The sequence below is a fragment of the Rhinatrema bivittatum genome, chromosome 9 (genome assembly GCF_901001135.1).
Source record: "Rhinatrema bivittatum chromosome 9, aRhiBiv1.1, whole genome shotgun sequence".
Classification (NCBI taxonomy): Eukaryota; Metazoa; Chordata; class Amphibia; order Gymnophiona; family Rhinatrematidae; genus Rhinatrema; species Rhinatrema bivittatum.
Window position 1 is genome coordinate 109,194,523 of NC_042623.1, and position 25,714 is coordinate 109,220,236.

The following is a 25,714-nucleotide window of genomic DNA, read 5'->3' on the forward strand; positions in this document are numbered from 1 at the left end:
TGATGGCCTTCCAAGGCCGCTTGACTAATGCAATATGCTCTCCCAAGCTTTCATTGAGCCAAATTCAGTCCTTGATTGGCAGCCTGGCATTTGCTACTATGAGTAGCCTCATTCTTTCTACCAGAGGCATCTGGAAGAACCATCATCATGTCCGGATCATGACGGCGATATGGGAAGACCTAAGAGTATGGTCTTCATTCCTGAAAAGCTTTAATGGGACGACAGACTAGTTGCCACTCCCAATTTCTAGTAATGACCTCAGATTGTTTTCGGATGTGGCCGGCTCCACTGGATTTGGAGTATTCTTCCAAGGCTCCTGGTGTGCCAGCACATGGCCACTGGACTAGGTGCAGCATGGTGTTCCTAGAAATCTTTCCAATTGTAGTCACCCTGCATATCTGGCCCTCCCATCTGAGCAATAGGAGAGTAGTGTTCTGGTGTGACAATTCTGCTGTGGTCAAGGCCATAAATTCACAGTTGGTCAAGTACCCGCTTATTTCAGAGCTCTTGTGCAAATTTGTGCTAGCATGTCTGAAGCTGAATATTACAGCTAGGGTTCGCCTTGTACCAGGAGTCAACAAAGAGATCACCAATTCACTTTCTTGCTTCAAGTGGTCCTGCGTCTGCGAGTTGGCCCCAGATGCAGAGGCGGAGGGATAACCAGTGCCAACATGCCTCTGGTCCTGTGGAACAATGCCGCATTCGAACTGCTGTGGAGATCCATGGCCCCTAGTGCATACTCAAGAGGTTTCGAGGCAGGGCAGGAGGGGTCATTCCCGAGGACCCGATTGTGGAGCACATCCTCAAAGCTAAGAACCCTGGCGTCTCAAGAGGTTCTGTCAAGTCGCACCTGGTGGGGTTGGCCTTCTTTGCCAAACTACGGGGATGGCCCAATCCCACATGCTATTTCACTGTTAAGCTGGTGTTGGTGGGATGGGCTTGCAGTGAGACCTTCAAGTCTGCTGGCCAGCGTCCTATCATGCACAGCCAACTGCTACAACTGTGGCAGGCTATTCTGGCTTCCCTTTACAAAACTCTCCTCTTTCGAGTGGCCTTTAGCCTGGCCTTCTTTGCGGCACTAAAGGTGGAGGAGTTGGTGTCGTCCACACGGATTGCATCCAATCTCTCTGGCTTGCCCTTTGTGCGATGGCAGCGTTGGATGACAGCTTTGTCCTCTGTATCCAGAGATCCAAGACTGACCAACTTGGCAAGGGCCAGCGGCTAGTAGTGGCTGAGGTACAGGGTTTAGACACTTGCCCAGTCATAAACGCTGCTGCCTAACTGTCTTTATGGCCATGAAGTGGGTACCTCTTCTTGGTGCACATTGACCTTCACCCCATCAGTGATTTTCAATTCGCTGTTGTTCTCTGTAAGACTCGGTGGGGTAGATTTTATAAATTTACGCGCGCGCGTACTTTTGTTCATGCACCAGGCGTGAACAAAAGTACGCTGGATTTTATGATACACTCGTTTGTTGCCAGGGCTGAAGGAAATATGTGGAAACAAAAACTCCAGGCTGTTGGCTGAACAACCCACTCCTATTAAAAGCTCAGTGGTGTGGCAAGCCGGGGATGTGATGCACAGAGCTGGTGCCATTCCTTCGGCAGCTGCTCGCAGACGTCCAAGACATCCAGATGTGATCGTCATCCATTTAGGAGGCAGTGACATCAGTCGATATCCCACATGTCAGATGTTGCTAAAGGCGATAGTCTGCAACCTTGCTCTCATTGCATCTTGGCTACCCCGCATCACCTTAATGTGGTCCGAGATCATCCCTCACTTCAAATTTGTGCATCAGTGACTATGGGCAATGGGGGTGGCCAGAGTAAACAGCCAAGTGGGCAGGGCTGTGTGCCTTCTGGGGGGGTGGTGGTCTTCACATCCAATACTACTGGGTGTTTGTCTCATGTGTGGACTTGTATGAGAAGGATGGTCTACATCTGTCTAACGTGGGCATGTTGCTATGTTTAAACTGCCTGGCAAAGGCGTTGTTAACCACCCTAACTTAATTTTATGTTTTAGTTCTTTGAACCAGGTTTGGTTCAGGATGTTCTACTCCATTGCTTTGCGGTTACGGTCCTTGTGTTGGGTGTTGGGCCTTCTCCTCAGACTCAGGAAGTGGCCTGGTGTTGAAGGCCCAACTTTGGCAGGTGTCTGAGCCTTAAAGTGGGGGGAGGGGGGGGGGGAGATCATTTGGCCGGATTGGTATTGGATCTATTCAGACCACCTTTCTAGGAGCATGAAGGCAAGCTAGTACTTGGCAATCCACCGGCAAGGCCTTGAGAGACATGGCAGGCCATGGAAGTCCTGCCTAGGGGCAGGTTCAGCTGCCTCGCTGGGGAATGGGGGCAGAGATAGTAAAAACGGTGGTTCAGGGGTTATGGCCCTGGTAGTGGCTTCGAGAGATGAGGCAAGAAACCGGCAGGGGTGGGGTTAAAAGGGAGGGATTTGTTGAGGTTCAGCATGTGGTTTAGTTTTCCTTCTGTTGTGAAGTTAATAAAACTGTGGCCATACATTTCCAAAGTGAATCCTGTGTCTGCCTCCTTCTTGGTGTCTCCTTATCTCCCCGGGCTGAATGGGGACCGGGTCCAAGGTGGGGAGAGGACAGTCACAGTGCCCCGGTTAGCAGAAGTAAAGCCAAACACATGACAGTTTCAAATGGGTTTCATAAAAATCTGTAAGATATATCTTAGCTTAAAGTAGCCAGTTAAAACATTCCAATTTGAATATATCAAAGGGAAACATATCCATATTGCACCTTTCTTCCAAAGTTATTCCCTTTGAAGGTCATCTTAATAATGAATAATTATATAAAATGTTTTGTGGTGTAATTCACCCGTTTCAAGGAGTGAATACACAATTTTTAACTTCAAAGCTGAAACAAAATATTGGGGGGGGAATGCTGAATAGGGGTGAATAGGGCATTTAATGAGGCATTTTGGACCCACACTGTTCTGAGCCACAAAATGCATTAGCTGCTTCATTTCCCAATGTACATGTCTGATTCTCTTTTTTTGGAATGCAAAATCACTTGTGTGACATCTGACTGCCTGGATCTTACCCCAGTCAAGTAAATGAGGCAAGGTCAGCTCAGCGCCATTTTGAAAAATGGTGCAGCCTGGGCCCTGGGCTTGAGGGCACCTCGGGCCCTTTCTCTGGAGGAATGTCTTTCTGTCACAGTATGGGGGTATGGGAGGAAGAGCAAGGGGATGGGGGTGGGGGTAGGAACTCCCACTAGAAACCAACACTTTTGGAATACTTTGATGGTATTGGGGGAGGGAAATGAGGTCCCACTATAGAGTAACGAGGTCTTTTATTGAATTTGGGGAATAAGGAGTCAAGCTGAGGGGGTAACGTTACACAAAATGGCCTACTTAGAAATTGAGGGGTGGGAGTTGGCGTCACATGACTACATACATCTTTTTTTTTTTTTTTTCACTTTGTGTGACTTCTCTGCTCTGGGGGGAGCAGAGAAGTCACAGTTGATCCCATACACACAGCTCTACATATTTTTTTTTTTTTGGGGGGAGGGCGGTTAGGTTAGGATGGCACTTTAAATCCTTCACTGGAGTCTTGGCACCCGCATTAGGGTCCCAAGGCTCCTGCATTGGATTAACGTTTCCTCAGGAGGTATAGGTAAATTAACATGACTGACAACATTCTAAGTCATATGTACATCATATTGCCTATTCATGAGCTGCTTTGCATGGATTTGCAATATTCATGCTTGCAAATCCCTTGTAAAGCAGCTCATTTTAATAGGGAGGGAAACTGGGCAGGGATATGCAAAATATCAATGCAATAGGACTATATTGCATAATATATACTGTTTAATGAACATTAGAGCCCTAATGTGGCTTAATGCATCCCCAGTACATTGGTACCTGAAGCAATGGAGGGTAAAGTGACTTGCCTAAGGTCATAAGGAATGGCAGTGGGATTTGAACACTGGTTTCCAGCTCACTTTTCTAACCACTAGGCTACCTCTCTGCCTGCTATTTCATCTGGAGCCATTCAACAATGGACTCAGACTCTTGAGACTTGTGACCAAATAGAATCATCATTGCTATCTACTAGCACTGCCAGTAGGATTACAGTGGAGGATCCACCTTTATTAGCACCAGTACCCAAGACTGTACAAGATTATTTAGATGTCGCTAAGGAACTGGGAATCAGTGAAGGGAGCTGGAATAGGACTCAAGAGTTCCTGTAGAGGTTTCTCCCCCTTTAGAGTAAGAAGCAATTTGGTCTTATGTAAGGGGATCGCTAACTGAATCAAGTGATTTGTCATCACTCCCTGAAGTGGACTTTTTACAAGCCCCTCTACCAGATGCCTGGATGACTAGAATCCACCTACCAACTGTAAACTCACCCGCAGACTAGTTAATTGTGGGAAGACTACAAGAATTATTTGTGGTCCAATAACCATATGTACCACATGAACAGCATTTAAAAGATAAAGTCTATGCAGAATACAGAAGGAACCATCAACTGTTCCAGAAGATGGTGGAGATGAAAGTCAAAGAAATGAAGCAAGGGCAAAAAATCCACAAGCACTGTGTGATGTATGTGCTTCCTACTGTGTCCATCATTATGAGTATGAGGAGCAGATCATGCCAGATGGGACCACCATCAGAAAGCCTCATCCAGAGTATTAGCTGGCTTAATAAATTAACATGCTACCTTCTGAAAGGACTGGACAAGTTATGATTCTAGTTGAAATGTTTATTCTGCTGTGTTTTGTGTGTGTTTTTCTCTGTTCTGTTGCAGGTCCTGTGATTAACGACTTTAACCATCTGATGGGACACATTCTGGGGTCAACTTATTTTAACAAAGGGATTAATGTTCCTACCTTAATCTAATTATCCTGGACTTGACTCAGTTTACTAGATGACCTAGATACTGTGGTGTATCAAAATAGCTGCTGGTCAATATGACACTTTTTACCAGATTTAGATATTTATCCATACACCTGGACTATAAGTTAATATTTTTTAGCTATTAGATTAATTTGATTATTGATCATATTTGCAAATCATTTGAATATTCACTAATTTTCTTTGACTTAAGTTAATCATCATTGCTGTATGTTTATTGAGCGTTACTTGTTCTGAAATATATTTTAAAAAAAAAAAGAAAGAAAAACCTCCTTTGGGTATAAAAATTAATAAAAATGAAAAAATGGTTTCCAACTTGACATTTTTTTTAGATTCTTTTGTCTCAATTATAACATTATTTTCATTTTAGTTGTATGGAGAGGTCTAGATGCAACAACTATATTCTAATATTTTTCTTTTTCTTTACAGCTACAGATAACTATAGAGACTTGGGGTATTATTACTATATGGGTGACATGATATGTACAGTGAAGATTGGGGAAAGTAGTATGAAAATTAGTAGGTGCAAGAAGTGAAATTCACAAGGGGATTGGATTTCTTTAAAAGTAGATATTTACTGGTGAACTGAAAAACATTAAACTACCTTAATATTTCTTAATACGTGAGCCTCACCACGGCCCTGCCTATCTGCCTGTCGCTGCGCCCGGGGGCATTGGGGGGGGTGGAGGGGTCCGGAGGGTGGGGGGATACTAAAAAACTAGTTTTAAAGGGTCGACGCAGCTGATAAAAAAAAAGGCTTGGCACAGCCGATAAAAAAAAAAAAATTCCCGATAGTCCACGAAACGCTGCGCGTGTCAGCAAAAAGTCTCGGCGTGTCACCTCTGACACGCGTGTCATAGGTTAGCCATCACTGGTATAGAAGGAAGTTAATTTTAATGGAGGGTTGAAGATGAAATTCACCATATGGTAAATGGCTTGGATTGGTTAGTACAGGTGATTTCAGGAAGTAGCTAACACGCATTCTATATTTTTTTAAGTTAATAAGCACATTACTACCATGTATGCGCCATGTAGGCTATTTTTATGCATGTACATGATAAAATGTTGTGCATAGACCATTAAGTGTTGCTTTAGCATAGACATTAACATTTTTTTGTGAGTACATGCAAAATAATTTTTAGTAAAGCTTTATTGCATAGGCCTCTTTGTATGATTTAGTTCTTGTGCCAGCCACATAGTATTGTCAATAAAAGAAAAAATGTGAAAAAAATACCTATATATATATATACATACATACCTATGAATTGTTTGAGTTAGGACTTTATTCTATAGAACAGGATTTAAATTTGTGGAATCTACTGATATCTCCCTATGGCCAATACATTATGGGGCGGATTTTAAGAGCCCTGCGCACCGGTGCGCCTATTTTACATAGGCCTACCGGCGCGTGCAGAGCCCCGGGACTCTCGTAAGTCCCGGGGTTTTCCGAGGGGGGCGTGTCAGGGGGCGGGCCCGATCCGCGCGGCGTTTTCGGGGCGGGACGTAGCGTTTCGGGGGCAGGTCCGGGGGCGTGGTTATGGCCCGGGGCGGTCCGGGAGCGTGGCCGCGTCCTCCGTACCCGCCCCCAGGTTGCGTCCCGGCGTGCTAGCGGCCTGCTGGCGCGCGGGGATTTATGTCTCCCTCTGGGAGGCGTAAATCCCCCGACAAAGGTAAGGGGGGGGGGGTTTAGACAGGGCCGGGGGGGTGGGTTAGGTAGGGGAAGGGAGGGGAAGGTGAGGGGAGGGCAAAAGAAAGTTCCCTCCGAGGCCGCTCCGATTTCGGAGCGGCCTCGGAGGGAACGGAGGTAGGCTGCGCAGCTCGGCGCGCGCCGGCTATTCGGAATCGGTAGCCTTGCGCGCGCCGATCCAGGATTTTAGCGGCTACGCGCGTATCTACTAAAATCCAGCGTACTTTTGTTCGCGCCTGATGCGCCAACAGAAGTACGCCAAATCGTGCTTTTTGAAAATCTACCCCTATGCATTTAAACTGGAAAGCCTGGCAATTGGCTTTCTTCACTGCTGCTAGTTATTTCATTTATTACCAATTCCTTCTTTGGTGTAATATATTTCTTATGTGCAATAACTGTTTGGGAAAATAAAGTTCAAAAGAGGAAGGGTGTATATAGTAAATACATTTGTGTCCATGGGGACCTGGAATGTCTTTACATGCCCACTGAATTTCACACTGTCAACTAAATAATAATTTTATAAACCAGTTGGCTGATGGCATCTCATGGACATTCTTTCTATTTTAATACAAGCCCCATCTTGTTTCACTCTAAGGGAGACTGAAATGATAAGACATAAAAATGATGGTGATGACATTTATGTGTATTTATACAAGAATGGACAGCTGCATGTGATATTAGTAACATGAAACAGAGGTAGCTAGGGCAAAGAAAGAGATGGAAGGGATACAGTTGGAAAGATAACTTTGCTGTAGAGCCTATACCGTATTAGGAGTTTTCTAACATTCCTTCTGGGTGTTCATTGATTTGTAAAGGTAAAGAAACAATATCAGGTTGATGCAATAAAGTGCACACAAAAACATGCATTCAACAGCATATATTTTGTGCAAACAAAATTTATCTAGACAGGGAGGGGAGGCAGAGGCAGGGCTAAACTTTAGCCAGGAAGCAGCGCACAAAATGAGTGCTCTCTAACTGAAGTTATGCTAGAAAGTTTGATGGGAAAAATGGTGGTCCTGAAGTTACCCGGGTATATTCAGAAAAACACTTTCAACTAACTTCCACTGAATATCCCAGTAAAGTTACCTGAATAAGTTTACCTCTCATCAGCTCACTCTGTACCAACCTCTAGAAGTCCTAGCAGAAAGGCTACAGCTGCGAAATACTCCTTGTGTCAACTGGGTCAATATAATTAGTCAGTGATGGCAAGGAGCCATCTAGCAAGACCATATGGATCTGGAAGGCTGGATGTCCAGGCAATGGTTATTCTAATGTTGGTAGCTATTTAAATTATTGTCAGCCTTCATGGTTAGACATAGGAAGGACGGTGTACTGGGGTGAACTAAACAGGAGATATTGTCTACTCATTTACACAAAAGGTGGAGTATAAAGGAAGAAGATGACAAATACAGTCTTGGCTAAAAAATGTATCCTATAAGTGATCATGCTTTATGGCTGGCAGCTGGGATTTATCCTTGTCAGTGTGGACAGGAATAATAGGTATACAGAATGGGTTTTTTCAACTATCATATTATATTAAAAAACAATTAATTAAATAAGCCTGACCAGTTATATTACAAAATGGGTAGAGTTTTACATCAGATAGTGTATGTTTGTCCACCTCTACTGTATACTGCAGGCAAACTATTATTAAAAGCTACATATGGCTTTCCCAGGAGATTGTTCATTGAAAGCAGTGAAATTTTAGAAACCTGATTTTGTGCTAAACTGCATAAATGTTGAAAACCATTTTGGATTTTAATGATGTTTTCTATTTACAGTATATAAGATTTCTCCTGGGTTCTGAAGATTGCATTTTTATAGTATTTCAAGACAATATAAAATTATTACTAAAGTGAAAGTAGATAAAAATATTCCAAAGATATATTATTCAACCATGTCACCGGTCGTTGCTGTGAAAGTCAATTCTGAAAGAGATGTTTTCCAACCCTCAGCATTTGCTACAACCATATTTAGTTCATATGCATTTAGAAATTTTTTCATATCAAGCTATAATAGAGAAATAATCCTAGTCTTGATGAAGTCTACAGTACAATGACATTTAATATTCAATGTTTTGAACTTCTTAACAAAATATATCATGCAGAATATAATGCCATCAAGGGATGCTCTATGGGTAAACAGGTATCCACAATATGTTTTATGTTTTCCATGAGGTAAAAGGGGGGGGCATCGAGGCGAGGGCAGGGAGCAATGGCAAGATGCATATGAGGAATCCCCGAGGTACCAGCCCACCACCGGATTTTCAAAGGGAAATGCTGTGGAGAGCATCCTTTTGCAAACTGGCTTGCAGGCCTGTGATTGCAAAATACCTGAAAACCAGTAAGCCCCATGGAAAATCTAAGCTAAAGTCACTGCAATACAAGACTCTTAATAATGGAATGTTTGAAATGATGGTCAACTAAAAATCTATGGGGGTCATTTTCTATTGATATCACACGCGATAGTTAGATAGTGACGGAGTCGGGACCGGAAGAGAAGGAGTTGGGGCGGTGTCGGGGAGGATGCAGTGGAAACTTTGCTGGTGGCGATAAGGTAAGACCTGTTATCGCCACCAGTAGCGCGCCCAATAGCACCACCTTTCACCTGTTATCGCCCCCTGTTACCATGCGATTCAGAAAGCCGTACGACATTAGAAAATCCAGCCGTATGTCTACCTAAAAACATGTTAATTTTACACTTACTAAAGAGAGCCCCAGTCCCACTATGACACATAAAAGGGGTTTATGGTTCACTCACATAACACCATAATATGAATATAAAAACAAGCAATTAAGCTTACATTTATAACATATTTAATAATTTGATTAATCACACAAAAATGAATTTGATCTCAAACATACTTCAATTAAAGCAATTACCAGCCAGTATTTACCGTAAACTTCATGAAATTTACATATGTATCTACAACACTGAAACAACTCCATTCTATTTACATCAAATAATACTCACTAATATTTAACCATTCTAATTTTATTTACGGTTACTAATTTTATAGTAGTGATTATTCATTTTGTCAAGTTTGCCTTTAGTAGAGTATTCCCTTCATGAAGAGTATGAGGTAATAAAATGTGTGATATGCTAATCTTCAGGCTATTATGCATTAAAGCATATAATTTATTACTAAAATGAGATATTCTTTAATTTGACAGTGCATGACGAGGTATCAAAAATGTAGATGGTTTTGAAAACCAAGATATCAGCTCTTCTAATCCTTTTAATATAAAGGGTTAAGGAAAAATCCATAAATGCCCTTTATTTTTGCAAAGAATGAATGCACATTGCAATATACAATGAAATCATTGTCTTCTAAACATGGCACATAAATTATTCGTCTTGAAACAGATTGAATGAAAGTGGTTTTCTACATGTGGTTTCAATCGAGTGAATAAAGTAATATTTCTTCCACTAGTGCAGACAGCTCTTTCTATTGGAATTTTTCCAAGATGAAAAACAAAGAGAAAAAAAATCTTCATCAGGGTTGGTGTCATGAGAATTTGACAATAACTGCTACAAACAAATCAATATATTCCTGAATTAAGATTGAAAATAATAATGGCCAATGGGCCTATTCCTGACAACCACCTTCCAATGTTTCATGTTTTGCTTTTTCTTTTAAACTGGAAAGTCACCATCATTTGTTAATAACCATAAAGCAGCAACAAAAAACATGCAGACTGAAGCACCAAGATTGCATCAATCTGCATAAACCTTATGCAGCAGCACTATAGTCAACAAATGCCAGCCATTCCAATGCAGTGCTCTACAGGCCTAAGACTTGTTGATTAATTGGAAATGTTCTGTATTTAATCATGATAATAACGTACAGGGAAACATAAAACCACTCCTCTTTACTGAGAGGAAATGTAAGAAGACTGTTTTATTAAGAGGGTGGTATGTGATTGGAATAGCCTACTGGCAGAGGTAGTGATGAACAAAACTAGGACAGAGTTTGAACAGTGGTAAGGGCAGGTGGTGGTGGAGGGTGAGGGGCAACAGTTAGAAGACGAGGTAGATAGCTTGAGTGTTTGCGCTGTCATATGGAACTTTAGAGGACCAAAGTCAATGGGCAGAGAGTGGCCATATGTTGGCACTGGGTTTCCAAGAAGGCTGAGGCAACCTGCATGGAGCAGCTGGATATTTCAGAGAACAGTGTCACTAGTTTTGGTGATGTAATATTGCACAGCATGATGCTAATACAGGGGCCAGGGAGCTGGGTTAAGCATGGAACTCATAAGAGTAAGAAAGGAGAGAAAAGACCTTACCTACCAGGGGAAGTTGGGGAGGTCAGCATTTTAAACATGCTTGTTTTGGTTTACGTGTGGGAATTAGTATGCTCATCTACCCCCAAAAGGTAGAGAATTAGAGATGAAGGCAACTGAATAGACTGAGAGGGCTATGTACTAAAATGCACGCAAATATTTTTAGTGCGCATGCTACAACACCACTTAATGAGTGATCTACTCTTTTTTTTTTTTTTTGCATGACTAGTAAAAATGTAGCCAATATAGTAGGCATACAAAAAAAGCACATACACTAAATCAGAAACTAATGTTTGCATGCTGCATCTCGATATCGCCTGTGCTAACTTCCTGAAAATGAAAGGGCAGGTTATCATAGGGAATATCAACCTTCTAATCCACCCATCAAGATCAGCCAACCTTCCCCCACCTCTCATGCAGACCCCAATTATTCCCATCAATTCTGTATCCCACCACTGATGCAGATACTGATCCTCGATCCACACTCCAGTGTTCTAATCAAAGTCCTGACCCAATACCCTCTTCAATTCTGATGAAGAGCATTCTAGCACCAACACCCCTCCCAACCATCTGGTATGAATCCTGAAGGGTCTCAGTCTACACTGGCATGAAGGATGTGAAATTCCTCTTGCTGGTACTACTGTACATTGACAAATATTCCACCTAGCTGTGCTCCACCTTTACCATAGCATTATTCACTGGTGTGCCGGCAGAAAGGCTGTTATATCCAAGGATCTGGGGTTTGAGGTAGTTGGGACAATTTTTACTGGTGGGGGGCCTTGGTGATGGGGATCTTGGTACTGCGGGGATGGGGGACTGCTTTGGAGGGATTGAGACTTTGCTGGAAGCAATCAGGTTTGGATCTTTGTTCAAGTGGTTGAGATTTTGATCGGGGATATAGAGGGTCTGCACTGGGTGGAAGAAATTTAGTCGATCAGAGTTTATGGAAATGAAATCCTTTATGTTAATCAGCCCTTTCACTTTGGACCGCTTAGCACGGAGGATTTTGGAATGCAGTGTGCAAGCTAGCATTTAACACCTACTCCGATGTCAGTGTTAAATTTTAGGCTTTAACAGGAATCTGTGAAATAGCATAGTATGCTCTCCTCCACACACTGTGCTATGTACTCCCATTAAGATCTAATTTGCATGCAACATTGCACCATTTGCATGTGAGTTCATGTTAATTGTAGTGCATACCTGCTAATGCGTTCAGGGATTGTGTTAATATATACGCTAAGGCCTTAATAGCATAGCATGATATTTCATATGAATACTAAACACTCCAGCCTTAAATGGTAACTTTCAAACTGGCCCGCAGGTGCTCATTTATGTACATATGTAGGCCTATATCCAGGGACATGGTCATTGTATAATAAATGCACACATTTATGCACATGTTATAAAATAGTCTGGCTGCGCGCACGTGTGCGCCAAATTTTAAGTGGGCATGCACATGTGTTGCGCTCGCCGGCCACGGTGCTACCCCGGACCAGCTCCGACTTCCCTTGCAGCGGCAGGGAGCCGCTGCCAACTCCCAGCTTCCTCATGGCTCGGAGCACCACCCATGCCGCTGACATTCGGCCCCACTAGCAACTCCCTAGCATGCACGCACACGCGCCCCTTAGTGGAATTTAAAGGGGCCGCAGCATGGAAGTTCCTGCGGCTCCCTCTGATGATGTCAGCCCTCCAGTCTACTTAAGCCCATTCCTGCCTGCAGTGCTTTGCTTTGTGAGTAGCTAGTTGCCTGATTCCGTGTTCCTAACTCTGTGTCCCTGACTCCATGTCCCTGTCCTTGTCCTCTACTGGATTGCTTTTCTGGCTTTGACCTTGGATCACTCTGGACCTTGTTGGATTGCCACCTGCCCCGACTTCTGGTACGTCTTCCAGACCTCGTTGGATTGCCGCCTGCCCTGACTTCTGGTACGACTTCCGGACTTCGTTGGATTGCCGCCTGCCACGACCCTAGGAATCTTGACTCAGCTCATGCCTTCCACCCTTCATGGAGTTGTTCATCTTTGGAGATCTGCACCTAAGACCAGCTGGCCCTGGTACCCAAGGGCTCAACCTGTGGGGAACAAGGGCTAGTATTGGTGTAGGTCCTATTGGGTCTCTGCACCGGCCAACTCCACCAACCGACGATGAGGACCTGCAGGGCTCCTCCCTGCAGGTAGTGTCAACATTTGTATCGGTCCAAGGGTCCACAAGTTGCAACACATGTGTGCGCAAATCCTGCTTCTACCATGGAAATCAAGGGATTTTAAAAGAGGCGCATGCATTCCAGTTTTACCAGCTCATCCCCAGTTCACCCAGTTAAGAGATAGGTCTTCCAAACCCTCTTAGTTTAATAGCCTTCATTCCCCTCAGTTAGTCCCAACCCTTAAAGCCCCACAGATCTGCCTAGTTTTCTTTATTTTTTAACTTACATATCATCCATAGCAGAAGTTAAAGTTATATGGCAGGGGATCTCAGTGCATGTTAGTGCTTATAAGTATTTACATGCACATCTCTGGTTCACCACATGAAACACCCATGCCCTGCCCAGGACATGTCCACTGCCTCGTTTGAAATCTTTAGAATGTGCACACTGCGGGAGAGTCACGTGTTTCCAGGAAACTTTTAAAATCTTGGTGTGCGCGAGCCCAACTATCCACACATCACCTAATAAGTATATGCCGGGCTTCTAAAATTCATCTCTTAATGTGCATGCTAACCTTTAGTGCACAGGTCCTTGAATATGCCAATTGGTTCTCATTTGCCATCAACTAATAAAGAGGAAGGCCAACTTTGGTGCTCAAGAGCCAGAAAGGTATCTGTTTTTCAGGACAGCCACAATAATTATACTGGAATACACAAATTTTAGAAATCATCTGCTTAATTTTTGATGTGCTGAATTCAGATATGACAATTAAACCAGCTGATTGGCTACTGTTTCCATGATACTTAAGTTTACATTTTAAGTCTATGTCTTGGCGTAAAGAGTAAGAGTTTAATCATAAATTGTAAACTTAGGTCTTTTCGTGTATTTATAGTTATATAAAATTTCACCTGTCCCTGTTTAAGTAACACTTTAAAAATAAAATTCAGCAAAAGTATTATAGAAATATAAAATTTACTATGAAACAAAGGCCGAAAACTATTGGGCCCGCCCGATATTCAGCGTTGGCTGGGTAAGTAACTTAGCTGGATATGACTTATCTGGCTAAGTTGCAAGGGATATTCAGTAAGAAATATGCCATACTGGGTTAGACCAAGGGGCCATCAAGCCCAGCATCCTTTTTCTAAAGTGACCAATCCAGGCCATAAGAACCTGGCAAGTACCCAAAAACTAAGACTATCCCATGCTACTGTTGCTAGTAATAGCAGTGGCTATTTTCTAAGTCAAGCTTAATTAATAGGCAGGGTAATGGATTTCTCCTCCAAGAACTTAGCCAATCCTTTTTTAAACCAGCTACACTAACTGCACTACCACATCCCCTGGCAAACAAATTTCAGAGATTAAGTGTGCGTTGAGTGAAAAAGAACTTCTCTCGATTAGTTTTAAATGTGCCACATGCTAACTTTATGGAGTGCCCCCTAGTCCTTCTATTATCCGAAAGACTAAATAACTGATTCACATTTACACTCTAGACCTCTCATGATTTTAAACACCTCTATCTATATCCCCCCCTCAGCATTTCTTCTCCAAGCGAACAGTCCTAACCTCTTAGTCTTTCCTCATGGGGGAGTATTCCAACCCCTTTATTCATTTTTTGTCGCCTTTCTCTGTACCTTCTCCATCGCAAACTATATCATTTTTTAGATGCGACGACCAGGCAATTTGTACACAGTATTCAAGGTGTGGTCTTACCATGGAGCGATACAGAGGCATTGTCATTTTCCGTTTCATTCAACCATTCTCCTTCTAATAATTCCCAACATTCTGTTTGCTTTTTTTTGACTGCCGCAGCACACTGAACCGACGATTTCAATGTGTTATCCACTATGACGCCTAGATCTCTTTCTTGGGTGGTAGCACCTAATATGGAACCTAACATTGTGTAACTATAGCATGGGTTATTTTTCCCTATATGCATCAACTTGTACTTATCCACATTAAATTTCATCTGCCATTTGGATGCCCAATTTTCCAGTCTCACAAGGTCTTCCTGCAATTTATCACAATCTGCTTGTGATTTAACTACTCTGAATAATTTTGTATCAATTGCAAATTTGATTACCTCACTTGTCATATTCCTTTCCAGATCATTTATAAATATATTGAAAAGTACGGGTCCCAGTACAAATCCCTGAGGCAATCCACTGCCTACTCCCCTCCACTGAGAAAATTGTCCATTTAATCCTACTCTCTGTTTCCTGTCTTTTAGCCAGTTTACAATCCACGAGAGGACAATCACTACCTATCCCATGACTTTTTAACTTTTCCTAGAAGCCTCTCATGAGGAACTTTGTCATATTGCCTTCTGAAAATCCAAATGCACTACATCTACTGGTTCACCTTTATCTACATGTTTATTAAACTCCTTCAAAAAAGTGAAAGCAGATTGTGAGTCAAGGACTTGCCTTGGGTAAAGCCATGCTGACTTTGTTCCATTAAACCATGGTCTTTCTAAATGTTTGGTGATTTTGATATTTAGAACACTTTCTGCTATTATTCCTGGCACTGAAGTCAGACTAACTGGTCTGTAGTTTCCCCGGATCTCCCCTGGAGCCCTTTTAAACTATTGGGGTTACATTAGCCACCCCTCCAGTCTTCAGGTACAAAGGATGATTTTAATGATAGGTTATAAATTTTTACTAATAGATCTGAAATTTCATTTTTTAGTTCCTCCAGAACCCTGGGGTGTATACCATCCGGTCCAGGTGATTACTACTCTTCAGTTTGTCAATCAGGCCTACCACATCTTCTAAGGTTCACCATGATTTGGTTTCAGTCCATCTGAATCATTACCCATGAAAACCTTCTCTGGAATGGGTATCTCCCCAACATTCTCTTCAGTAAACACTGACTTATAACATGGTCAGGCCACTTACTTAGGCCACTGATAATTTAAATTGGCTAAGTTAGATCAGCTCTGTGGCTGATCTAACGTATCCGATTAACTTAACTAGATATGAACGATATTACTACTTATCCGGTTAAGTTAACCAGCTATGTAATGCCACCTAGATCTGTCCGCTGCCTGCCACAAATTGTCCTGTTAAAAGATAGCCGGATAAGTGACTTATCCAGCTATCTAGCCGCCACTAAATGCACTTTCAATATCGGTCCAATATGTATAAATATGTACAAAGTTTAGTTCTTATTCATTGGCTACTCGTACTCAGCTCTTCTTTGCTTGTCTTTTGTATTCATTAAATGGAGCATCTCTTGTCACTGTCCAACAATAGTCTGCACGCACTGTATGGGCTTTATTTGTCCTGACACCATTTTTCCATTGCTGCAATGTCCTGGTGAAATCACTTGCCAAACTCACCACTCACTGCTCCACAGTTTGGTAGAAAAAAATCTAAATGAGAGTGCAAAAAATGTATTTTTAGTGACATATTTCAGCCAAGGCTTTTGTGTGTGTTGAGGAGGTTTTGCACCAACTCCCTGTAGTTAATTGTCTGCCTTGTTTCTGAGAAAATTTGTTACCACTAACAGGAAGTCTTTCCACGCTGTCTTTTCCTTGTCATGCAATGAGCAGTTAAATACATCATCTTGAAGAAGTTCTCAAATCTGAGAGCCAACAAAGGCACTTTCCTTTATCTTAGCTTCACTTAACCTTGGAAATTTACCACCGAGGTACTTGAAGGCTGCTTTAGTTTTGTCCACAACTGTGACAAATTTCTTCATCAGATCTAGCTTGATGTGTAAGGGTGGTAACCAAAATCTTCCTGGATTCAATAAGTGCTGGAAGTTGAATATTTTACCTCCCAGGCTACAATGACTGTTGGAGTGGTCAGTCTCTCTTGATGTAGTGGGAATCTTTCTTACAACTATCCCCATTCACAGAGGAAACAGCAGTATTTTGTGTACCCAGTGATAGATTTATTCATAGATTCAGTCAAGATGTACTGCAAAATAGTCATTTCTAGTTTAATTTGAGATCCTTTCCCTTCTTAACTCACGTTCCTCTGCAATTCCCAAGTCAAAGGTTGTATATACTTACCCAGTAGCATATCTTGAAAACTAAAGCCAATCAACAATGTTAAGTATTTTCGTTCTCAGTGATCCAAATTTAGTAAAATTTGACCACATTCATTTCAGAAGCATTTTGGCTGTAGACCAATGTTTATGTATGAGTAGATATGCATTTGCTGCTTCCAATTGTATGCAAATATCTCATGAATATTCATTTTGGATATCCTAAAAACCAAGCCTATTTGTGGCACTTCAGAAGCACAGTTAGCCACTCCTGATCTATTATGTTACCACAAACTATAACAGATATATGGTAAGGCAGCAGCTTAAAATGCATCTAATACGCATGCCCTGAACTACCAATTTAAATAGTAAATTCAGGCACATACTCTTTTGTTATCCAATATCATAAACAAATGATACTCCTTATTTGTCTGTCTATTCAGACAGGCATTTTACTTACCTATTTCAATTAGCTTTTGAGACTTTTGCATCAGAACACTATTAATCACCCTTGACTATTAACCTCCCCCATTCTCCAGCTACTTCTTTTAACAATATTTGTGGTTTGGTATTCTGAATACTAAGACTGGATATTAATTTAGTTTTTATTAGTTTTGTCCTTCCATTGTTGTTTTTGTTATCTAGTTTTTATACTATACTGCTCTGGTTTTTTGTATTTTATTATGTATGTACTGTTTGTAAACCATTTTGATTCATTTTTATATTGTAAAAGCGGTATATAACCAGGCTTTATGCATGTAGATGACTCTGAAAATTATTTCTAAAGGTTTTTTTTTTTTTTTTTTACATCCTTCAGAAAGCTGCTAATTATTTCAGTCCTTTCCAAGAAAAATTCCAGAAGAACTTAAGGCAAGACTTATTAGTGTTGAAGAGTCTCTGAGCCTGAACACTTACTTCCCTCATCTCCTTTACTTGTTGTTGCTAGTCCTCTCTCTTCAGATAACATAACAGGGAGGGGGGGTGTTCAGGTGACTCTTGGCACACCCTCAGCATCAACTGCCCCCAAACGGAACCTCAACATTAGCAGCAGCCATCTTTCAACTACCCCAGGCCCAGGCACACTGAGGTTCAACAGTAAAATAAAAAAACCAGATAAATAGGTAAGCCTTCAAATGTGAAAGATTTAAGCTATATACAGGGGCAGTAACTTGCAAACCAGTGCGCAGGCACTCATGTGCACACTTTCATCAGCCTGCTCCCAGGGACACGGACACTTTATAACTTACACACATATATGTGCAAATGTTATAAAACAGCCTTGCTGCGTGCGCATGTGCCAAATTTAATGTGAGTGCGCGCAAGAATGAGCAAATGTTGCTTCTAAAGTGTAAATCGTGGAATTTTTTCAAAGGGGTGGGTGCCAACGCCATTTCCAGTTTTACCAGTTCATCCCCAGTTCACCCCCTGGTTTAATAACCTTCACGCCCCTCAATTATTCCCAACCCTTAAAGCCTGCTGATCAGCCTATTTATCTTTATTTTATAAATTACATGGCATCTCAGCTTCATGCACCGAAATGCCCATGCCCCCTCCCCTTTTTGAAAACTTCAGAGATGTGCACAATGCGGCATTTACGCGGGTATCAAGTGGCTTTTTAAAATCCACTTGGCGCGTGTGAGCCCGACATATTCACCCATCCCCTAATTAATGCATGCATCGGGATTGTAAATTTCACCTTGAACATTCTACTTTCTAGCAATATTTTTCAAACATAAAACTGTTACAGAATACACATTGCGTGCCATTTGTTCTTTTGATTTACACTAAATAGTTTACATATACTTGCATTACATACAGAAAGTCTGCTTGCACAGTGAAAGAAGTAAGTATGATAATTCATTAATTTCATTATTACCTTGACTAAGAACATTTTAAAACATTAATTTAGAACTAATAAATTGCAATGTTTTCACTTTCTTATGCAGAAAATACCAATTAAAAACATTATATTAAAACAGTGTTTAATAAATATGTGTGTGATAGTACCAGTTACCTGGCATTGAAATATGGCGAAAAGTTCTATAAGATTAAATATATACACGGCTTTAATTGTCTGCTAGTATATCAATAAATATAAAATTTCATACATACATATACAAATGGGGAAAATTTTATAAAAGACATTTATTTTCAGGCTTTTATATGCATAAATTATACCAATTTTCAAAGCGAGCTTATGTGTGTAAGATCGCTTTGAAAATTATTTCATGAAAATTACCTACACAAGGTTAGACCTGCTCCTTTATACAGGAAATGTTTTCAGAGAAATTTGCTGTTGAAAATTGAAAAGTATGCACACATATCCAAATCCCTACCCAGAGTCTGCCCTAAGGAAAAGACACGTCTCAATGTGCTTAAAATTATGCATATATAGGGTGCAAGCACATAATTTTATACACATACCAGCCTGCCAATTTTCAAAAGGGCCATTTCTGTGGATAATGCACTGTTTTACCCATAGAATTTCTTTTGAAAATTACCCTCATAGAGAGCAACAATAAAACTGCCTGAGGAGGATGCAAGACCATGGTTACCAGCAAGCTCCTTTCCAAAGGGAAGCTCCCCATGGAGTTTCCCTTTGAAAATCTAGGCCAATGTGCACATTGCAGCTATAAAATACCCAAGCACTTAACACCTGCATTCAAAGATGAACAAAGTATACTTGGCGATTTCTAAATTAAATCACCGCATGTACTTTTCCGCTCCCAAACCAACCACATCCACTTTTTAACATGTGTGAAGTATATATAGTATGTGGGGCCCCACTGGAACCCCTAAAAAGGTGTGGCATGTAGAAAAGCCATGCATTCGAAGGAGAGAGGAACATACCATTTATGCTACTGCACCCTCATGTGAGACTGCTGCAATGGTTGTTGCCTGTGTCTTTATAAGAAAGAGACCCCTAGAGTTGTTTTGGTTGAAAATTGGTGAGGGAGGAGTGCTTCTTTTCACTTCTTCTTCCCTAGAAACTCGTAGGCTCCAGTCAGTGGGATGAGGAATTTTTTTAGATAGTTTCCCAATGGATTTATCTCATGGAGTTTGGAGAAGATTTTGTCCCTGATTTGAATTTCAGTTGAAAAGAAGTTTTCTACCCTTCCTTTCTCTTTTATTTTGGGATTTTGACGTATCTTCCCATCTGGTATTCTCAGCCCAGGATGATCAGTGGCAATACAGCAGAAGCACTGACGGAGATAGGATACTTGTTCAGTATTCAACATAAGTGGTGGCGAAAAGGAGAGGAGAAATGGATATCCAGCAAATGGACTCAACGTATTTGATTTGGGCGTTTAAATTGGGAAGATATCCCCAATGTTGAAAGTAATCCAAGAAGATATCATAATTCTAAACCAGAATATGGTGGGACCCTGAGGATTGAATTAAGAGAGCCAAGAACCACAGATTTACTGTCTACTGAATTGATTTGTTTTATTGATATTAACTGGAAGATATTTGTATAAAGTGCCATATGTCATGTTTATTCCAAATCATTATTAAACTTGTATTGGAACACTAGCTTTGCCTCCAGTTTGGTTATTGGTGTCTATTAGAGAAACTGAAAGTTTATGCCCAGGGTCCAGAAGGTTATCCTCCCTCCCCTTATGGATAACCCTATAGGTCCAGGCCTGAAGAATTAAGAGAAGGGGGAAGATCACTTAGCCCTGGGGATATTGCTTGTGCCCTATGGACGCCTTCATAGGATCCCAGTCTGGGGGTTACATATGTACTGTCAAAGAGCAAGCACACTTTTACCCACAGTAAGGAGGAACAATAAACTTGAATATTGCCCTCTTCATATTGATTACAGAGAAGATCAACTCATCAGTATATGCTCTGCAAAGCACATATTGAGGGTAGTTTTCAAAGGGATTTCTGCTATTAAAGCAATGTTTTATTTATTTAAACTTTTTTTTATACCGACCTTCATGAAAAATATCATATCAAATCGGTTTACAATAAACAGTGTGACAAGAAACCTTAACCTTAACAAAAACAAGTTGCAGGAAAGTTACAATAAAACAGGGGTACTGGGGTAGGGAGAAGAAGACGCTAGCAGCGGAAAGAGTAACTCAGTAACAATAACAGTGCTGTAATAGTGACTTTGCTGAAGATTGTCTAGTTACCAGTCTAATATCCACGACCTATTCTATAAACTAGCTGGTGTTGGTTTAGTTACAGGAAGGCTTGACGAAATAGCCAGGTCTTCAGCTTTTTCTTAAATGTCCGCAAACAAGGTTCCTATCTGAGCTCCGGGGGGATGGCATTCCATATGCTAGGTCCTGCTGTCGAGAAGGCCTGTTCTCTAGTGGTTGTTAGCTGGGTGGATTTAGTGGGGGCGGCATGTAGGGATCCTTTGTATACTTCCCTGATAGGTCTGGAGGATGTGTGGAGCCTGAGTGGGAGTTTATGTACAGAAAAGGCCTTTTGCAAAATTGCCTGCCTGTAAATAGGGACAGATTTAGGTTTTTTGCTGCCTCAAGGCACTTTTGGTCCTTTAAACCCCTCACCGTCAGTAAGGGTCTGTTTCAGGGTAGCAGAAGGCTGTTCTCTGCTGAATGAAATTCAGAAACTAGAAGGCAGCAAATCTTAGCCAGCCTGCTGCCCCTAAATGTTTGCTGCCCTAGGCACAGGTATAATGGGTGCCTATTGACAAATCCAGGGCTGCCCATAAATTTTCCCAGGCCGAACATAGGGGTTTCTGGGGACAGGGCTGGAGAGGGATTTATTTGAATTTCGACAAGCATGCTTGTAAATTAAAAAAAAAATTCTGTGCACATTTTAGCAGGGGTAAGTGCTTGTGGGTAGATTTGGTGGCATAACTTTCAAAGTACTCTCATGCATGTATTTGCTGACTAACTTGTGTGTGACTTTACAAAACTACCCTCATCATGGTTATCTGATGTATAGCACCATATGCCTGGCCAGATAGCCATCAGTCTAAAAAACAAAGATCCTAGCTGCTAAATTTAAGAGATCTGCCACACACCCACAATTCCTCAAACTAATTTACAAACAACAAAAGTAAGAGATTTGGGCGCAATCATCGATAATAGGCTTAATTTAAAAGCTTTCATAAACCAGACTACTAAAGACTGCTTTTATAAACTGCATGTTCTAAAAAGAATAAGACCACTGTTCCACATCCATGACTACAGGACTATCCTACAAGCAATATTCTTCTCCAAGTTAGACTATTGCAATTCTTTATTATTAGGTACCCCATCAGCACATACCAAACCACTACAAATGGTTCAAAATACTGCAGCCAGAATCCTAACTAATACAATGAGAAGAGAGCACATTTCCCCAATCCTTAAAGAATTACACTGGCTGCCAATCCATTTCAGAATTCTTTATAAGTCAATCACCATAATCTACAAATCCATCCAACAAATCGCTCCTCTCAACCTACAAATCCCTTTCATAAAGCATACTTCCTCCAGACCCATAAGAGAGTACTACAAAGAGTCTCTGCAAGTACCACCTTCCAAAACTTCCCTCCACATAACTTACAGAGATAGGGCTTTCTCCACAGCAGGACCCACTCTTTGGAATTCCATACCAACGGAACTTAGACAGGAACCCTGCTTACTGACTTTCAGAAAAAGACTTAAAACATGGCTTTTCAAACAAGCCTTCCCAGACTCAGATTAAACACAATTCTATCCGATATTCAACCTCCAATCAACATCTTTTATTATTATAACCATCCTGGTATCCTACCCCTAAGCATTATAATCATCCAGAATCTTCATTACTTATGATTTCTTCTTTATTGTTAAAAAAAACTACATACTTGTACTGAACAATTCATTGTAAATCTCAAACATCCATTTTTGGAAATTCCACCATTCTACAGGTTTATACACTATGTTAAAGTTTCTATCTCTTCTTCTTCTTGCTCCTAGTTGTACGACTCCTTGTTTATTGTAACTGCATCTATATTATGTATAGTTCATATTATTTCGCTCTCTGTTCCGGTTATCACCCATTGTTTATTGTAAACCGGCTTGATGTGATATTATCACGAATGCCGGTATAGAAAAAATTAAAATAAATAAATAAATAAATATAAAAGACGAGAGCTGCATTTCACAGTCAGTTTTACGTCACTGTAGTCAAAATTTACTATATTACTCTATACGTTATTAATTGAGAAAGGAGGATAAAAAGATTGCTATCATACCGCTTTCCACAAACTCCGGTGCCATGAAACGTTCCCAGGACACGCATGTGCATTACACTGCATCGTGCTAGAAGGCTTGTCAAGGATTTCACAGTTTTGATCACTCAGTCTTTGTCCACTGAGCAGCTGGCAAATCACTAACCTCGTTTTAATCCCACCTCCGCAAGTCTGAGTACACTAAAAGGAATCAGAAAGACAAAAATCCTATTTAACAAGGACTATTTTTTTCTAGCTTGCATTTGGTAGATTATTAACAAAATAAGGTACATGAAGAAAATTCTGTAATGATTTATGGTGCTTTTCTGTCCTAGCACAAAAAGTTTAATTGATAAGTAATGCTAATAAATACATCAGAAGGAATAATACATCATGTAAAATGTTTGTTTACATCACATGTTGTCACAACATCTTAACATCAACAAACATCAACATCATCAAATTGGTTGTTGAAAACAATAGATGTGGAATGAGATATGGTATGTTTGGTGGGAAATATCTTTAATTATGTGTTTATATGACATTGGTCAGCATCGGGATGTTTATTTTGTTTTTAGTTTATAGATGTGGACGATTGTTGAAGATGAGTTTATGGGAATAGTTGGATATTTCCCGTCCATCTCATGCGATATGTGGTTGAATGATTGATCTCTTTAGAAGAGGTGTGTGGAGGATGTCAACTGTGATCAATCCACGCATATGAGTTACATGTGTTTTTGGAGTTGTATCCCCTGAAGAAGCCTGATTGGCTGAAACGATGATCCCCGTCGGGATTATAGGAATATATGATAGACATTGTCTATTGGAAATTTGGATTAAAGGAATATATGATAGATATATAAAAGAAATGGAGGGTAGTGAATTGGGATGGATAATACCCATGTGGTAGGATTATAGTAGATATAGATAGTATTTGATATCTGGACAATATTCATACTCATTTTAAGGGTAAAGCATGGTTATGGATGAATGAGTGAGATGGTATGCATGGTTAGTAAAGTATGAGTGTAGTGAGTGATGCTTAATAGTATGAGGAGGGATTAATATTTGGGTTTTAGTACTATGTATTTGGATTTATAATATGATATATGTGTCCATTTGGGTATGGGATTGTTTGATATGTTTTAGAACTATTGTCTTTTGGGTGCACTATCTATAATATTTATCTGTGAAAACATTTTTGTGAATATAAGTGTGTATATGAGTGTTGGTAACTTACGTAAAATTATAATAAATGTATTAAAAGATTTAATAAACCAGTTGGGTATGTGTTTCACAATATATTGATAAGATGTTGATAAGATGTTCTGACAACATGTGATGTAAACAAATATTTTACATGATGTATTATTTCCTCTGATGTATTTATTAACATTGCTGTAACATATTCAGAGGTATTGCACTTACATTGTATGTGCCTTAATTGGTTTTCTTTAATTGATAAGTAAACAATTACAGGAAAGGCCCATTAGGGGATCAATTTTCAACCAATGTAAAGTCTCTTAACTTTTTACCCACACACTTTATATTCATTTTCAAAGCAAAAGTAGGCACGTTTTTATGCTTTAAAAATTATCACGAGAAAAACTACCTTAATACCTTCTAATGCGTGTGAGTAGTTTCCTCTGTGGAATTTACACATAGACTTTTAAAAATTAAAAAGTATGCAAATAAATCCAATCCCTGTACAGACTCCACATCCCCCTCTCCCCCCAGAATGCCTTTCTGAGGGGCAGAGAAAAATACATGTATGCAAGATGTATTGGATGGGTAATTTCAGAAAATGGTATTTATGCTGGTAAGCTACTGCTTTACCCACATAAATGCCTTCTAAAATTATGTCCTGGGAGGGTAATTTTATAAGTGTGTAGGCAGGGGTAAAGTCTGCATATAACTTTTACATGCAGACTTTACCCCATATTTTCAAAGCAAACATGCAGGGCCAACAGAAGCATTAGGCGAGGTAGGTGGTGCCTAGGATGCTGGAAGTGGGCGGGGAAGCAGAGTATTCGGAAAGGGCTGCAGTTTTCAAAAGATGGATGAGAGGAGAAGTGGTGAGGCATGGAGCTGGAAGGCATTTTCCATTTTTGGATATGTATATCTTTGAAGAGCTGGGGCCGTTTGTCATGGAGAGAGAGAGAGAGATCATGTGATGCCATCACCACCTAGGGTGGCTGTACACCCTTACACCGGTACTGCAAACATGCACATATCTTTGCTTTGAAAATTTCCTGGTAAGTACCCTGGTAATTACACTAATTCGTGTGCACAAAGTTACACCTGTTCAATCCATGGCTCTAGCGCTAAACTTTCAAAAGGGAAACTTTAATATAATGAGAAAAATTGTTAGAAAAAACAGAAAGGAGCAGCTACAAAGGTAAAAAGTGTGCAAGAGGCGTGGACATTGTTAAAAATACCATCATAAAAGTACAGTCCAGATGTATTCCACACATTAAGAAAGGTGGAAGGAAGGCAAAACAATTACCGGCATGATTAAAAGGTGAGGTGTAAAAGGCTATTTTAGCCAAAAGATCT

The 25,714-nt window shown here is 40.6% G+C and overlaps 1 protein-coding gene across 1 annotated transcript in view; it reads right to left on the reverse strand.

Moving 5' to 3' along the window:
• The window catches only part of ADAMTS20 (ADAM metallopeptidase with thrombospondin type 1 motif 20), a gene marked incomplete at its 5' end in the record, with an annotated part of 339,654 nt that overhangs the window by 148,251 nt on the left and 165,689 nt on the right, over positions 1–25,714 (reverse strand). Inside the window, 2 exon segments of the mRNA XM_029617296.1 lie at positions 569–710; positions 23,183–23,359. Of these exon segments, the coding sequence (XP_029473156.1) occupies positions 569–710; positions 23,183–23,359 (319 nt within the window).